This window comes from Mytilus trossulus, chromosome 7, assembly GCF_036588685.1.
Source record: "Mytilus trossulus isolate FHL-02 chromosome 7, PNRI_Mtr1.1.1.hap1, whole genome shotgun sequence".
NCBI classification, from domain to species: domain Eukaryota; kingdom Metazoa; phylum Mollusca; class Bivalvia; order Mytilida; family Mytilidae; genus Mytilus; species Mytilus trossulus.
In genome coordinates, this window is record NC_086379.1 from 6,104,362 (window position 1) to 6,121,626 (window position 17,265).

The following is a 17,265-nucleotide window of genomic DNA, read 5'->3' on the forward strand; positions in this document are numbered from 1 at the left end:
TTATTTACGTCTGTGTTAACTATAATGCCAGTAATGGTAGATTGTTTATTTTATTTACATAGATAAACAGTATATTTATTGTTCATCTTTATGACAACCGCTAAAGTAAAAAAAAATCAAGGTACTTCCCTTGTATGTTAATTAGAGATTGATATGTAAACTTGTGGGCTCATCGAAGCATAAGGTATTCAGATGTAACATCCAGATTTTAACAGGTAAAGCCAGCTTCCTTTAGGATAATTTTATTTCAATTTTCTAACACCTTGACATTCAAAGACTTAATATTATATTCAAAATTGTTTTTACAAACTATTTTTCTATTTCTATAAAACGCAAAATTCCAACATCGCATTATACATATTTCATATATTTTGTCTTCTTTAAAAATATTCTTGGAATATTATTAAACGCTATTTTCAAGCCGTCAATCCTGGTCAATTAAGATTTGAGTCGGCTGCATACGCACAAGCGGGTTTTCAACTCACAACCTCAGTGTTGACTGGCTAGTGATTACATTAGAAGAACTACTTGGCACCGACATCTTCCCCCAGACAATTAATAGTTAATGTGTTATTGATTGATTGGTTGTTGGTGTTTCAGCACTCTTGGTTATAGATTCAATAGTTTATTATAACATGGCGACCACTTTATATTGGTGGAGTTGGTCGGCATGTCCGTGTAAACCCCCGAGCTTCAGCATTATTGTAATAAAAACCCTACATATCGTGCGTCCAAAACTCATTCCTAAATGATCTTTGACCAGGAACACCCATAACCACAAAGTAAGAGAAATGATCTTTCGACCCAAACAAGCTAATAAATTACTATTTGATATTAAGAAGCGGTTTCTTACATTAAGTTTTTTTTACTGAAAATAATGTTATAAGTTATACATATTGTGTTTATCATTTTCGTTATTTCTGTAATTTATTTCTGCAATATTTTTTTAAGTGTATCATTTATAATTGTACGTTGTAATTACTGAATTCACTTCATAGGGTTCGATCATGTACCTATTTTGACCTTGTGATCACTTATAGGAGAAACGGTCATCAGCCTTCTCACTAGTTTCCATTTTCAAATCTAAATACCCGTATATAGGACTATCGTTTCATTTCATAATAAAACACGCTGTAAAAAACTATGAAAAAAATGAAAAGCATCACCTTATGTGAACAACACTTCAGTATGATTAAATGACGTCGTGGGTTGTACTAATTTCAGGACGACAAACATAATTTCGGTCACCGCAAGATGTATCATTAAAATACTTCGTGAAATGCATCAATGTTTTGATTGTGTTTCGAAAGTAGGTAAACAAATAAGCATTAAATCTGACAGTTATATAATTTTAGGTATGATGTTATAATTACTATGCTTTGAAGTACTTGTTTACATGATTTTTTTATTTATTAATAAGACAGATTGATTTTTACATTGTTTGATAATTCGTCAACAAAATCAAGGCTGGGAATATGTTTACGATTTGAATACGGAATCCTCTCTTTCTCGTACTTGCGATCGGTATTCAGCAACGAGACCACAAAAGCGATTTTAGTATTTTGAAAAGTATAAACACATAATTAGTATGCATGTATGTGAAATTATTAATGTTTGATGGTATAATGACATTATAAATATTGACAAATAGTTGCACTTATATGCATTATTTGCACTTGATTAATTTCATAAACAAAATATAAAAAACAGCAAAAATAAAGGTCGATCATTTGGGCGGAATGGACACAAGCTAATATATAAGTGAACGTGCACTTTAAAAACGATAGTGTGATGTCTTAATTACACAATTGTATTGACATTACCATTAATAAGGAATCAAACATACATTCTTAGGTATTCTAGAACCAGATTAGAACAATTTGGACACAATCAGCAATTGGAAAAGAGGAACAAAATATACCAGTGGGACAGTCACAACACAAATTATAGGAAGCAACCATTGCCACGAAATGTTTGTAAATACAGCTGCATCTTTGAGTGAGCGTAAATAAAGGCAACAGTAGTATACCGCTGTTCAAAACTCATAAATCCATGGACAAAAAACAAAATCGGGGTAACAAACTAAAACCGAGGGAAACGCATTAAATATAAGAGGAGAACAACGACACAACACTGAAATGTAACACACACAGAAACGGACCAAGCATCAGACAAAATACCACGTAAATAACAAATATAACATCAAAACCAAATACATGAATTTGGGATAGACAAGTACCGTGCTACGTCTTATCTTTATAGACACAAGCTAATATATAAGTGAACGTGCACTTTAAAAACCATAGTGTAAACTAATATAATCCTGTTATTTGATAAACTTATTCCTTTACGATATGTAAGGAGAGACCGTTTTGTTTTTCTTATGGCTGCTTTTTTTTCATATATACGAAACTTGTTATTGTAAGAACATGCTTAAATCAATACACGAATATATACTAAATTTAGTTACCTGCTCACATTTATCCGTACACGAATCCGTAAAGTTTTACCAACACAAATATTTCACTAGTTGCTTGTTTATCGAACACATTGTATTGTGTTGACTGCTGTACCGCACATTTTCACAATTTTACTTATCAAGTCTGTTTTTTATTCGTTTAATGTATAAGAGCTTGTGATTTTTCAATTTCATAAAAAAATTTCGTTTTGAATTTTGCTTGCAGTTCAGTATTTTACCTATTTTACGTTTTACTTTCGAGTCTTTGTGTTGAATTCCGGGGTTTGCGAACTGTGTTCCCAATAAACCCTAGCCATTCCTATGAAATATGGTGTTCAATGGTCATTTTCATATTACAATCATGTAACACATCATAGTCTTCCAGTCAAATTTAAGACTTAACTACTTTGTGAAATTCGGAATTCTTTAGACATTATGCTTAAAGTCAAATTAATACTGTTCAGTATATATTTGGACAATTTAATATGTTTTTGACAATTTTTTATGGAATGCTGTATATGTAATTATAAGTTTTGTTAGTGCTGTAGGATTAACACTGTCAACAAGAATACACAAAACCCTATAACATTACGATTGATCGAATGCACCTTTATATTTCTGTAACTGATTCTTGAGACTTTCCTGTTTGGTGCTTCATTCTAGTAGACAGAATTTACCTAAACTCACCCTTCCTTATTCGTTCCATATTTCAAAGGATATGTGGATACAGTGGCGGATCACGAACTTTTCATAAAGGGGGGGGGGGGTGCTGACTGACCTAAGAGGGGCCCCTCCAGTCATGTCTCAACAAAATTTTTTGTTAACATTAACACTAGCTGATCATAATAAAAACAAGTGAGTAATCTATGTTTAGAATTTTATGACAAAATGCACTGTATTAAAGTCTGAGGATTTTCAACAAAAAATATTTGTTTCATCTTCACCAAATTCTCGATTTCTCCTAAATGCAATTCAACTTTAAATAATAATGCTTTGCACGAAGTTTCCCCTTGATAATGTACAAAATGGTTCATCTCTATAATTCATTGTCTTTGCTGTTTTGATACTATTGCAGTTTTAAAATTTCGTAATTGACAGGCCGCAAGGTTTATGTACCCTTCTGTAGCCATTTTTGTACAAATTTTCAAACCTCAATTGTATCAAAACTACAGATATAATGAACAATAGAGATAGGCCATTTAGTACATATTCCGAATATGCCAAATATAAGAGTACAAGGATAAAGGCTGTGGATTTTCTATAAAAATCTTGATTTATTTGTCACAAAGTCCTCTTTTTCTATTAAATGCAATGGAACAGTAAAAAAAAATGCTTTGCATCAAGTTTCCCCTTGGAATATGTACAAAATGGTCTATCTCTATTATTCATTATATCTGTAGTTTTGATACAATTGAAGTTTAAAAAGTTCGTACAAAAATGGCTACAGAAGGGTACATAAACCTTAACCTCATTCCTTTCACGAATTTGGTAATACTTTTTGGACCTTTTGGATTATAGCTCTTCATCTTTTATATATGCTTTGGATGATTTCAAATATTTTGGCCACGAGCATCACTGAAGAGACATGTATTGTCGAAATGCGCATCTGGTGCAACAAAATTGGTACCGTTGATTTTATTAACTACATTACAAACTGACAATGTTCTTTTTAAATGGATAAAGGAGATAAATCGAACGCATATATTCGACATGTAAACAAACGAAACTCAAAGTAAGAATACGTAACATTCAACAAAAGAAAATGAATTGGAACACCGATGTTTAACTACATAAATAAAATGCAAGGTGGCAAAAAATACTATGCAACTGTTAACTGTTGTCTTTAAACACACTGCACTATCGGTAGACATTTATCTTTGATTTCATTAAAACAAAATTACTGCTCAGTAACGATACGTTTGTAGAGTTTCGTCCGTTTGCAAGATGTTGAGAAACCTCTAATATGTAGATGCTGACATAAATATTTTCCCCGTCAAAATACTGAGTTTATAACGGTATCTAGATTTTTAGATAATATATCCATTTTACCTCTATTATACTTTTAGCCTTGGTGGTCACGTTGCAGCGTGATCATCTGTCATATTAGAAAAAATGATACCCTTAAGATATTGATGAAATGATCCAACGAATAATAAAGAAATTGTAAAAGTTAACTGGCGAAGAACCTTGGACAACGAAAGCTTAAGTAATAACAATATCTAAAACTAGATCTTGATGTGTTTGTCGCCTGTGGAGTTTAACGGAGTGACGGTATAAATTTGATAATATCCTTTTAATCTATTCATATTTTTGTCAGACTAGGGACGTTATTCAGAGCTTTATATCTTGTATAGATTGATCATTTAGATTAAAGACCGTAATCTTGACATCTAGTGTATTTTTTTTCCTTTGTTTTGCGTCAGTGGCTTGGTGTCTCATTGAAAGTGCATTTGAAACATAATTTAATTGATTTTTTTGTTATTTGTTTACTTGATAAAATTGCATAATTTATTTTATTTGTAATGCATAAGCAGATGATCGACGTGACCCCAATCAAGATGAACCATATGTAAAACAGTGTGTATATCCCTTATCAAGTGGAACTGTGATCAAACTCGCTAAAGGATTAAATTCCCTTTTTTAATATATATATAGGGACGGCTGCAGTGCAGGCGATTTGGTGTCACGATATCACAGTAGCATGGGTTCGAATTCCGGCGAGGGAAGAACCAAAAATTTGCGAAAGCAAATTTACAGATCTAACATTGTTGGGTTGATGTTTAGACGAGTTGTATATATATATATATATATTCTCAAGTTTGTGTTCAAAAATGTTTTTGGTTTCATTAATATCAGAATATGTGTTTATAGATATGAATAAAGGCAACAGTAGTATACCGCTGTTCGAAATTCATGTTACAAACTAAAACTGAGAGAAACACATCAAATATAAGAGGAGAACTATAAGTTGTGGTATGAGTGCCAATGAGACAATTATCAATCCAAGTAAACCTTTATATATATACATGTATGTAGGTCAAAGTACGACCTTCTACACAAAGCTTTGGCTCACACTGAACAGCAATAGCGGGCCCCATAAGTGACCAGGCTAAATCCATTCAACACGGAAAACCAACGGTCAAATCTATATAAAAAACGATAAACAATAAACACGTATGAACCACATGTTCAGCAACAAACATCCACTGGACATCAGGTTCCTGACATCCTGTTTAGTATGAGTTAAAATTACAACATTCGTGTCTATAAAGAAAAATGTGTTTTGTAAAAATAAAACTTTATTCAATAACGATATACAGCTAAACTATAAAAACTAACATATACTATATTCATAAAAAATAATAAACATTGTAGATCAAATCATCAAGTCAGATAGACAAATTGCACATTCAAACACTCGGTCTACTACAGCTGACTTATAAAGAAATTCCACTTAATTGCAAATTAGTGGCAAACATATAAGTTCAACGGATCAATTCATTAGAATATACAACCATGGAGTATCATTTTGTGTGGATTTCTATAACTGTGTACTAAAATCTTTCTCATAGTCTTTTCCAATCGCATAACTAGGACTTCCATTATACACAGTAGCTATAGGTTTATCATTTTTAATATCATCAGCCTCTTTGTAGTCATAAGCCTTGTTGTCGTATCCGCCGCGATCTTTTGTGTCAGGATCGTCTGGACTAAATTTTACAAACTACAAAGATAAACATTCTATGGTAAAAACATGAATTAAATTAAAAATCTAAAAAATGAAATTTTGATGAGCGATAGTTCAAACATAACAAAAGTAAAACGTTTACCATACTAATAGTCCACGTGTGTTTGCCTGTTTGTGTTTTTTTATAACTATTTTTTTGCAATCGAACAAGTTTGTTGCTTAAAGTCAAGTGGTAATTATCTTATGCAAATGTAGTACATCAGGCCTTCAAAAACAAAAAAGATCACGAAACGTCAGCGTAACTCAACGGAGGTTTTTGAATTTATCTTTATTTCTGACCTGATTCTTGTTAAAAGCATGATACTGTATAGTGTATAAATTATGTAATCCACAGTTTAGAGCATATACGACGTATATTGATGCCAGTTTTGCACAAAATCTGATATTTAAAAGTTACAGTTATGGCATAAGAAAATAGGCGGCTGTATTTTTTTACTTCAATAGATCATTCACTTTTTAGCCGATATAAATTAAAGAAAACTGTAAAAAAAACTTTAGTCAAAACAGTTGTTGTTTTCATCTAAATATAATACTACTGTTGAAATTTTCGAAAAATGATGGGTTAAAAATGTTTTGTTTATCTAGCGAAACCTCACACTTGTATGCCAGATCTTTACATTTAACTAGTGCAACAAAAACAAAACGACAGTGTATCACACACATACACGAACAATAAGATAACAACTGCCATGTTCCTGACTTGGTGCTGGACACACTTGAAGAAAAAATGATTGGTTGAACCTGGTTTTGTTTACCAAAAAGAGAATGACATAACATGATGTACTGAAAAAATGATTGAATGACACCGACAGAGACATTGTTTTATGCGCATGGTGTCATCTTACGGATCATGTGTTATTTGCTCAACATATCAGAGAAGGATACGCAGCGACAATATTGAAAATGTCAGACTGCGGAGGTGATGTTATTCTTCTTTTTGAACTTTTCACTGAAATGCATGTTTTCAGGAATGATAGTTGTTATCCATTCATTTGATGTGTTTGAGGTTTTGATTTTGCAAATGGGTTACGGACTTTCGTTTTGAATTTTTCTCTGAGCTCGTGAATTTGTTTATGTTACTTTTTTCATATAAAATTGAGAATGGAAATGGGGAATGTATCAAAGAGACAACAACCCGACAATAGAAAACACAACAGCGGAAGGTCACCAACAGGTCTTCAATGTAACGAGAAATTCCAGTATATACTTTTTTTTATAACAAATATAATAACAGTGAATGGCACTTAATAATTTAAAAGGAACAGACAGGTAAAACAATGCCAGAGTTAATAAAAACAAACTCCGGAAAGACAAAAAAATTGTAGAAATTACACCACACTGTGGAACTAAATACTGTAAAAATTAGTTAAAAACTAGTCAGGAATATGACAGTGGAGCAGGATCTGCTTACATTTCCGGAGCACCTGAGATCACCCATCCGTCTCTGGTGGGGTTGATGTTGTTTTTTTTCTTTATTTTTCTATGTTTTTTTTGTGTACTATTTTATATAAAAAAGAAGATGTGGTATGATTGCCTGTTTGTCTTTTTCTTTTAAATCCACGTCATTGTCAGTTTCTTTTCGATATATGGGTTAAATGTCATTCTGGTATCTTTCGCCCATATTTTGTTATCCATTTGTGTGATGTGTTTGGGCGTTTAAATTTGTCATTTGATTATGAACTTTACGCTCTGAATTTTCCTGGGCGTTCGGTATTTTGGGTTTTACTTTTTAAATACCTTGATTACTCGCAGAGTTAATATATAGTATCTACATATTACTATATAAATCAGATACTTACATCTTCGTGACGGACACCAAAATGCAACTTTTTCCTGAGTTTCTTTGGAAGACATGGAAGTAATTCGTCAAATATTGGACAAATTAATCCTGGATTTATTTCACTTGGTTTTGTCGGACCTGAAATAGAAAAAAAGACAAAAAGTAAAAATAAATTGTCAATAACACACTGAAGACCGGTGTAAAGGAGTTTTCCCTCTTACTGAAAAAATCCATGAAAGCTCATTTTGTTTTATTCTATTTTATAACGCAAAGTTCGTAATTTTTTTCTTCAGATTCCTGGTTTTTATTTAAGGTTACCAGACGCGTGGTTGTTCTGTATAACACTCATCAGAGCCGCTGGAATCCAAACAGTAAAATATAGACCGGTTTCTGCTATGCTTCATAGTTGCTCTTTGTTATTGGTTAAAGTTTTAAGATTATTCGTCAATAATAAGTTTGCATCTGATATCAAAGTAAATACACATTTACTTCAAAATTCAAGTAAACAATTATACACTTACGTTTTATTATATATTCTGAAATATTTAAAAGCAAATATTTATCCTTGAAACCAAACTTTAAATGCTCTCCGTTTCAGAATCTAATGCATTCTTTGACATTACAAATGAACCTACCTCTACAGGTATTAAACATTCATACATTTATATGTCATTCCTATTCATATACATAATAAATTACATAACTGAAATGAAATAATTCTCCTTTTCAGAATCTAAAGGACAAAGGATAAATCATTGTTCATACACCAATATTAAAGAATTTTTTCCATTAGTTTAATATCCATTCATATTGTTTGGAAAAATTGAAACCAATCGCAACGTTTTGGTGTACGCTTTTCTAAATGTTACTTAGAATGCATTAGATTCTGAAACGGCGAGCTGTTAAAGCTTGGTTTCAAGGATAAATATTGGCTAGCAAATATTTCAGAATATATAATAAAACGTAAATGTATAATTGTATACTTGCATTTTAAAGTAAATGCACAATGAATACCAATATAACTTTTTGTGTCTTTTGACATGGAATGCAAGATTTATACTCAACTGTAATGTAATACAAAGAGAGTAGATCAAAATTATATACTTGTATACATTACCTGTTACTAAACTAACAATCAACCCAACAACAATGTTTAATATCATGCCTAATCCTGTATACCATATGTAAGACATCTTGTACAGTGGAAAATCATTTCTGAAAAAGGATAAAACAAATGAATAATTATATCTCATTATACAGAAAATGTACCTCTTTTTTGTTCCGTTTATATTGGACTAGCTTTTATATAAAAAAAATTACCCCCCCCCCCCATTTTCAACAATAAACGAAAATTTATTATATATTCAAAATTGCCAATGCATGAAGGAATTAATAGTTTCATTCTCTCTTATCAATGATGATATCAAGATACTATAACATGAGCATGATGGATTTGTGATAACTGTCATAAGTTCTACTACATGCAAGTACATTGTAATATGAAAATGAATCCAGTTTATACTAGATCGACATGCTAAGCAGGATATATAAAAGAGGGACGAAAGATACCAAAGGGACAGTCAAGGTGCTAGTTCAAAAGGGTAGTAATCAACAGAAGATATGATCCATATCCAGACATTTCATTCTAACCCCGAGCCAATATGAAGGGACTATAAATAACTGTCATCCATTCAAGTAGGATGTTTGGTTAGCTATAGGTTTAATCCACCATTTTCTTCGAAAAATAACATTTCCAAGTACATGTAATAATGTTAGGTTTTATCCGTTATTGTGACTTCCCTAATTTTGAACCATTCTTTGGTTATATATTTATACTTGGATGAAGATTTATTTTGTCCTTAGATATAGGAAGATGTGGTGTGAGTGCCAATGAGACAACTCTCCATCCAAATAACAATTTAAAAAGTAATCCATTATAGATTAAAGTACGGCCTTCAACACGGAGCCTTGGCTCACACCGAACAACAAGCTATAAAGGGCCCCAAAATTACTAGTGTTAAACCATACAAAAAGTAAAATCACAAAAATACTGAACTCAGAGGAAAATCAATTTGGAAAGTCCATAATCACATGGCAAAATCAAAAAACAAAACGCATCAAAAACGAATGGACAAGAACTGTCATATTCCTGACTTGGTACAGGCATTTTCAAATGTAGAAAATGGTGGATTAAACCTGGTTCTATAGCGCTAACCCTTTCACTTTAATAACAGTCTCATCAAACAAACGGGAAAACCAACGGTCTAATCTATATAAACAAAACGAGAAACGAGAAACACGTATATATTACATAAACAAACGACAACTACTGTACATCAGATTCCTGACTTAGGACAGGTGCAAACATTTGCAGCGGGATTAAACGTTTTAATGGATCCAAACCTTCTCCCTTTTTCTGAAACAATAGCATAACATCACAACATAGAAAAACATACGATAAAATATCAATTGGCAGACTTCACTCAATCAAAAAACGTATGCAACTTAAATGTTTAGTTCATAAGATATTTAATTGTACTGTAACAATAATGACACAATTCTGACTGATGTGTTATTTGTCCCTTTTGTATTTATGCTCTTAAACTTTATCATATTGGTGGTTTTTCAATCATACTTTTGGTCTCAAGAGCGTAAATGATAAATATATTCCCAGTAACACGTATGATTCGTACGGGAATCAGTATCATCTCTATTTCATAATTGATTGTCCAATGAAAGGTGATGTTGTAAACGGTATTAGGATTAAAAATAGTAATTACTTTTCGTCAAGTATAACAGAACCAGTGGAAACTAATGGAGGAGTTGTTGGCATTGTCGTTGTTGTTGTAGCATTGAACATATGACATCCTTCTATTGTCATTGATGATGGCTGTGTGACAACTACTTTGTTTAAGTACGATCCTAGACCTATCCAAAGTGTTATTACCAGGGCTGTCAGATGACCTATCAATGCTCCCTGTCAAACAGATAATTTACAAAATAAATATTACAAAAATAATGAGGCAAATATCTGGAGTGTAATAAATAGATAATTAAGAAAATATTGAAAGTATGAAACTAAATCCTTTTGATCTAATTTATAATTCATACAGATCCTGTTTATGTTATATTTCATTTTAAAATAACTGCCTATGTTAGACAGAAATGATTTACTCTTACAGTTTAACTTGTGACTAAATACGATATGACTTGAGGAAAGTAAGACCAAGTTTCTCAACGATCTTCCCTAAAGTCATTTAAGGTTATTAATAAAACTTAGAAATGCACACAGGTATCCGATTTTTCATACTAAAGTTAACATTAAGAGAAAAAAATAATGAAAATACCGTCTCAGTCTTGATTAATGTCAGAGAAAAACCAACCACAAGAAGTCCTTGATTTTTTTAGATTATAAAGAACAGGTGGCATACATTGTAAACAGATCAACCACTTATAAACACTTGTATGCACTTACCCATTTATTCGCCCATGGAAATAGCATTCCAAGTGTAAACAATCCAAGTAAAGGTCCTCCGAGCATACCAAACAAAATATAAGCTGCCTGCAATGAAACAAACGATACCGGTAAATGAGAAAAACGGTTGATATAAAATCGATGAATAATAAAATATCTCATTTTATTCATATTCAAGTTAATTAATAAACATAGACTTTATAAGTATTCCGATTCCCATAACAAAAAGCCTTTAAAGGCCACGCACATACAAGTTTTTTATGAACCATGTACCAAAACTAATCATTTTTACAAATGCTCAGAAACAAACGTTTGAAGATAAACACAAGTAATGTGAAAACTTAAAAAATAACTGATGCATGTAAATAATAGTAACACATTGTTGAAGGTGTTTTGACCATAGAGAGATGGAATATTTATTGTATCTATTATTTCGGAACTGACCCTTTATTGTGTTTTAGTAAACACGCGGCAATATCTGTAGGATAAAATAAGTTCGTCAGGATTTTGTTTTGTCAATATTGACTTTCAGCTCCATTACATATCTTCTTAATACATTCGTTTGTCTGTAGTATTTTTGATATAAGATTTTTTTGTATTTCATTTGATAAGATATATATGTATTATCTAAGCTTTTGTGGTCAAATTTAACTATTATGAAGCGATTAAAATTTGGATAAATATATATATTAAAAAAAATTTTTTTTTTTAAGAAATGTGTAATATTAAAAGGGGCGTCGGAGGGGTCCTGATCCCGAAATCCCAGGCTTAAAAACATGATCCCGAGGTCACGAATTTAAAATTTAAATCCCGACATCCCGAAGGATCAATCCCGAAATTCCGAGCTAAAAAACCCAGAATCCGTCCCGAAAGAGGTCCTTTCCCCATCTATATAGATATGCAGATATTTGATTAAAAAACGCGGATATTGTTGCCCCAAACTTTGAAAAGATCAATATCTTGTCTTTATGATTACATATTTTGTTAAACATTACAAAAGTAAATATTGACATCTAGTTTATTTTAACGTTACCTGTAAAATAGATGCACCCAACTGAGAAACGACGTAAGCAATCAAAAGGCAAACTCCACCGCAGACAACAACTAAAATGTAAATATGGATGTTGTTAGAAATATATACAAATAAAAAACAAATTGTTTTCTAACGTGAATTGAAAAATAAAAATCACAAAAACTCTTAGGGAAAATTCAATAAGAAAAGTCCCTAATCAAATGCAAAAATCAAAAGCTCAAACACATCAAACGAATGGATATCAACTGTCATATTTCTGACTAGGTACGTGCATTTTCTTACGAAGAAAATAGTTGATTGAAACTGGTTTTATAGCTAGCTAAACCTCTAACTTGTATTCTTGTCGCATCAAATTCCATTATATTGACAACGACACATGAACAAACGATTTTTACTGTGTTAAAGAGACGCCTTTGCTTATTAGATTATGATATGAGTTTTTATAAGCCTTCTTGAAATTTGCACTCGATTACATTTAATGAGGGTAATCCCAGCAACACATGTCATGAGAAGTGAAACTGGTATAATTGGCTTGATCTCTTAATTTACCGATTGTGTCCTATTCCCAATTTTGAAATTACGACTGAATGTGGATTCGCATGACGGATGTATGAACACAAGCGATCTCGCCGATTTTTATGGAGTTCATGCGACACCTTCAGTTTCGATTTTTCAATATTGAATTGCATCTTCAATATGAATAGAGGAGATTTTTATAATCTGTAAACTACAGTTTTGTCTTATCAACAGTTCACAGTCGTCATTTCCGTATTGAATTGTAAACATTTGCGTCTATAGAGAGTTCATGAGGAAGAATTTATTTAACAATTGATGTCATGTGTGTTGTTTATTTTTGTTGCACTTCTGTGTTCCCTTACTTCGCTGTTTTTCTTTTATAGTCGATGTGTTTCCCTTGGGTTTAGTTTGTAAACCGGATTTGTATTCTCTCAACCGATTCATGACTTTTATACAGATTTGTACTATTGTTGCCTTTATTTACACAAAGCTGCACAAAGCATTATTATAAGTATATTCAGGTGTATGTTTTAGGAACAATTCGACCACATTCTGCCAGACAAATAGTAATTCTTTGATAGCACGTGTTTAAAAATAATCTGAATGGTAAAAGGGACCTTTTAATTGAGGTCCTCTGTTTTGAAAAACCGGCCTTGTGTGGTTATTCACAAATGTATTGTATACAATTGTATGATATTCTTCCGTTTGATTGACTGTGTTTCTGTCAAACAGTGTTGTCACTTTAATGAAATATTTAAACATTGCAATATAAGCGGAAGGTCTGTCGAGCCATATAAGCTTAATAGTATGTTTGTTTGTTTGCGTTTTTTTTTGTATTTCAGTTCAGTGTTTGTGTTGTTCCATTGTTTTCCTCTTATAGCTGATGAGTGTGCCCTCAGTCGGTTTTGGTTTGTAACACGGATTTATTTTCGCTTAATATAATTATGACTTTTAAACAGCGGTATATTGTTGTTGCCTTTATTTACTAGCTAGAGCTTTTAAATATAAATAGTAAATATTTGAATTTTAAACAATTGAATGGACTTTAAAAATGATTGACTTCATTTCTTCATTTCCCTAAATTTAAATGATGCACCGCAAATAAAGAAATCATAGATCGTTTTTGTATCAAATGCAGTTACTTTGATTCTGTAAAATTAAATATATTTCGAATATATAGAGGCAATCTAATGGATAACTTATGTGTACTACATCATGTCTTCTCTGGCATGACGTATGATGTATTTATTGTATTAGACGGGCGTTAACTAAAAGTTAAAATTACAAAAGTTAAAAAGCAGTAAAACAATTTGAACACATACCAAAACTTCTAAATAAAATTAGGAACGTAAGCCAAAATGACAAAATGCATGTTTTACTTACTAACTATGTGCTTAAAATACCTCAATCCTATTGATGTTCATTAATTATATTGAAAAAGGTAAAAACACAAAAATACTGAACTCCGAGGAAAATTCAAAAAGGAAAGTCCAATATGAAAAGGCAAAATGAAAACTCTAAACACATCAAACGAATGGATAACAACTGTCATATTCCTGTAATATTAATTATTTTGAAGCAGTTTAAAGCTTCATATATATATATTCCTTATATAAGGTTAAGTTACTTACTGGCTACTTTAGAGATCACAGTCATTACAGATGATTTCATTCTAGGAAAACATGGCTTCACAAAATCTTCCAGCAAAATGGCAGCAATAGCATTATATCCAGATGATATAGTACTACAAATGTAGAACATTCATTAATTATGATTTGAAACGGTGTACATGAATTATCATTTGCTTTGTTTGTGTTTTTAGACAATATTTTACATTCTTATTGGTTGTATCATTATTTACTTTTATCATCAAACTAAGTCGGCTTCAGAGTTATCATGAACCTTAAAACTTCCTTCATCAGATGTGCCTATAAAAAACGGAGCGCACACAATCTCAGTCTCATTTCCTCTTGCAACCATATTAAACATTTATCTTCGCACTCTCTACACTATTTCCCCTCATTCTACAACTAAAGCATAAGCCCCATCTTGAACTAAGAATGAATACACGAACATAAATATCTTATTTAATAATGTAATGGATATATAATATTTCATAAATAATCGCTCTGATTCAAACAAAACAAATCTGGAAATTACGTCATCGAAATACGATCGGCATTCCTATGGGAACCAACTGTTTACCGCCTCTTGTCGACTTTAAATCTTAAATCACATACATACATTTTCATACAGAAGCTTATCAAGAAGGACGAAAATAATAAAGCTTATAGTATCCTATTTTTTAGAGTTCGCAAATAAGAAATAATATCATGCATCCTCCTTCATACCTTAAACTTCCACTAAACACGCATGATATAACAAGTCCTGGTAAACCATTTAGGTGTCCAACAAGCTCCATTGTGAATTGTGGGATCAGCTACAAAATCAAGTTTATAGTTCATTATATTTTTTGAATGCATACTTTCAATTGACAATGACAATATAAAAAGCAACAACGAAAATAATATAAATCAATTGAGATCAATCCCTGATTTTGGTGGGGTTAATGTTGCTTGATCTCAAGTTTTCTATGTTGTGATGTGTGTACTGTCTGTCTTTTTCGTCATGGTATTCTCATAACATTTTCGATTTATGAGTTTGGATGTCCCTTTGGTATTTTTTTTTAATGTGTGGTCTAAACATGCTATGATAGACTTATCCTACAATAGACGACCTTTATATATCTTTTTGCACTTTATGCCATTGAGCGCTGGTTTCTCCTAAACATAAATCGCAGACGCAAATAATATTCAATAAAATCAGTACTATTCGTTTCTGGCGTCAGATTGTCAAATTAGTGAAGATAGATTTATCCGAAGTCTCATAAAACGGAAATAACCCTTGGCGAAACAATCAAAAGTTAAAAAATTACACATTTCAAACGAAACCAATGTGTTTGTCCCTATGTATGCTAAATGATCTAAATGTTGTTGACCTTTCTCAGTACTGTAGATCACTCTGGATTTCGAATTCAATATTTACGAAAAATAGTCAAGATAGAATTTTCAACTTGTAACTTTTTTTAAATACACTTTCGTCTTTGAGTTGTTGTCTTATCTATATACACCACACATATTTTTTTTAGTACCAGTTTTAACTGTATTGCTATCTCAGAATTTTGTAATAGATTTACTAATATCTTTTTTTTTTTCGAAATACCGCATTGTATGTTTTATCCGTTCAATCTACATAAATGATTTATTAAAATTTATTCATAGTACCTGATCTGTTTTCTCCACTATTCCTAGGGTAACTGGGTCACATGTACTGAAGTAAGCATACATGGTAACACCAACCAAACACACCAAAGTCAACACAATAAACATACCTGGTAGATTCAACCATATGGCCCTGCAATATATATTTTGAATTGAGAACAAAACTTTATAAACCGCCATTGTGACCTATATATATATATCTTTATTCAGTCGAAATCGGTGCCACTTCATTTTTCTTATGTAAGTTGGTTTAGCTATCTTTCAAACACATGAGTGTCTTATTATTTGCTGTCAGTCAGGTTTTGACAGTCTTGAGTCGCATCGAGTATAACGCTTTCATATCAAACTTGTATCTTAGATGAGGTTTTTTTTCATAACTGGAACACTTTGTATGTCATCACATCCGGTTTCGCTCAAATTGAAATCAAAGTCATTCCATTGTGTGATTTCTCTTGTTTGTATATTTAAACCAGACTGATTCTAAAAGTTTGAGTCTTTAATTTCTGCAATCTTTTAGTTGGCGAAGATGAGTTGTAAAACCCTCTTAGTTTAAAGCATGCCAGAGTGTGAATTTGTATTACGATTTTTGTTCCTTAATTGACCTACGATATTTTTAATATCTCTAAATCTTTAACTACTATTGCGTATTTTTTGCATTTCCCAATTCAAAAATTTATTGTTTATTTCATAATGTGTTTGTTTAATGATCTGCAAGGCTTATTTGTATCAGCCTTTTTCTAATTATTTTCAATGCTAGCTTTATAGATGACATCGTATGCCACGAATGAAAAACGAAAGCTATTTAAATTAGAATAATTAAAACTTTGGTAAATACTACAGTTGCCCTACTCAGAAAATAGGTACAACATATGCATGGGCAATACTGTGTTCATTGAATTTTAAAATTATTATTAATATTATTTGATACAATCAACAAAATTTTAATATACTCTTATGTCATAACAAATATATAA

At 31.6% G+C, this 17,265-nt stretch overlaps 1 protein-coding gene across 1 annotated transcript in view; it reads right to left on the minus strand.

Moving 5' to 3' along the window:
- Positions 1–5,761: 5,761 nt before the first annotated feature.
- Positions 5,762–17,265, minus strand: part of LOC134724538 (sodium-coupled monocarboxylate transporter 1-like) — a 32,007-nt gene continuing 20,503 nt past the window's right edge. Inside the window, exons 7-15 of the mRNA XM_063587627.1 lie at positions 16,295–16,424; positions 15,362–15,450; positions 14,642–14,754; positions 12,495–12,565; positions 11,462–11,548; positions 10,767–10,963; positions 9,104–9,201; positions 8,006–8,124; positions 5,762–6,182 (exon numbers count right to left, since the gene is read on the minus strand). Coding sequence (XP_063443697.1) covers positions 6,000–6,182; positions 8,006–8,124; positions 9,104–9,201; positions 10,767–10,963; positions 11,462–11,548; positions 12,495–12,565; positions 14,642–14,754; positions 15,362–15,450; positions 16,295–16,424 — 1,087 coding nt within the window. The 3' untranslated portion in view covers positions 5,762–5,999. The remainder of the gene's footprint in view (positions 6,183–8,005; positions 8,125–9,103; positions 9,202–10,766; positions 10,964–11,461; positions 11,549–12,494; positions 12,566–14,641; positions 14,755–15,361; positions 15,451–16,294; positions 16,425–17,265) is intronic.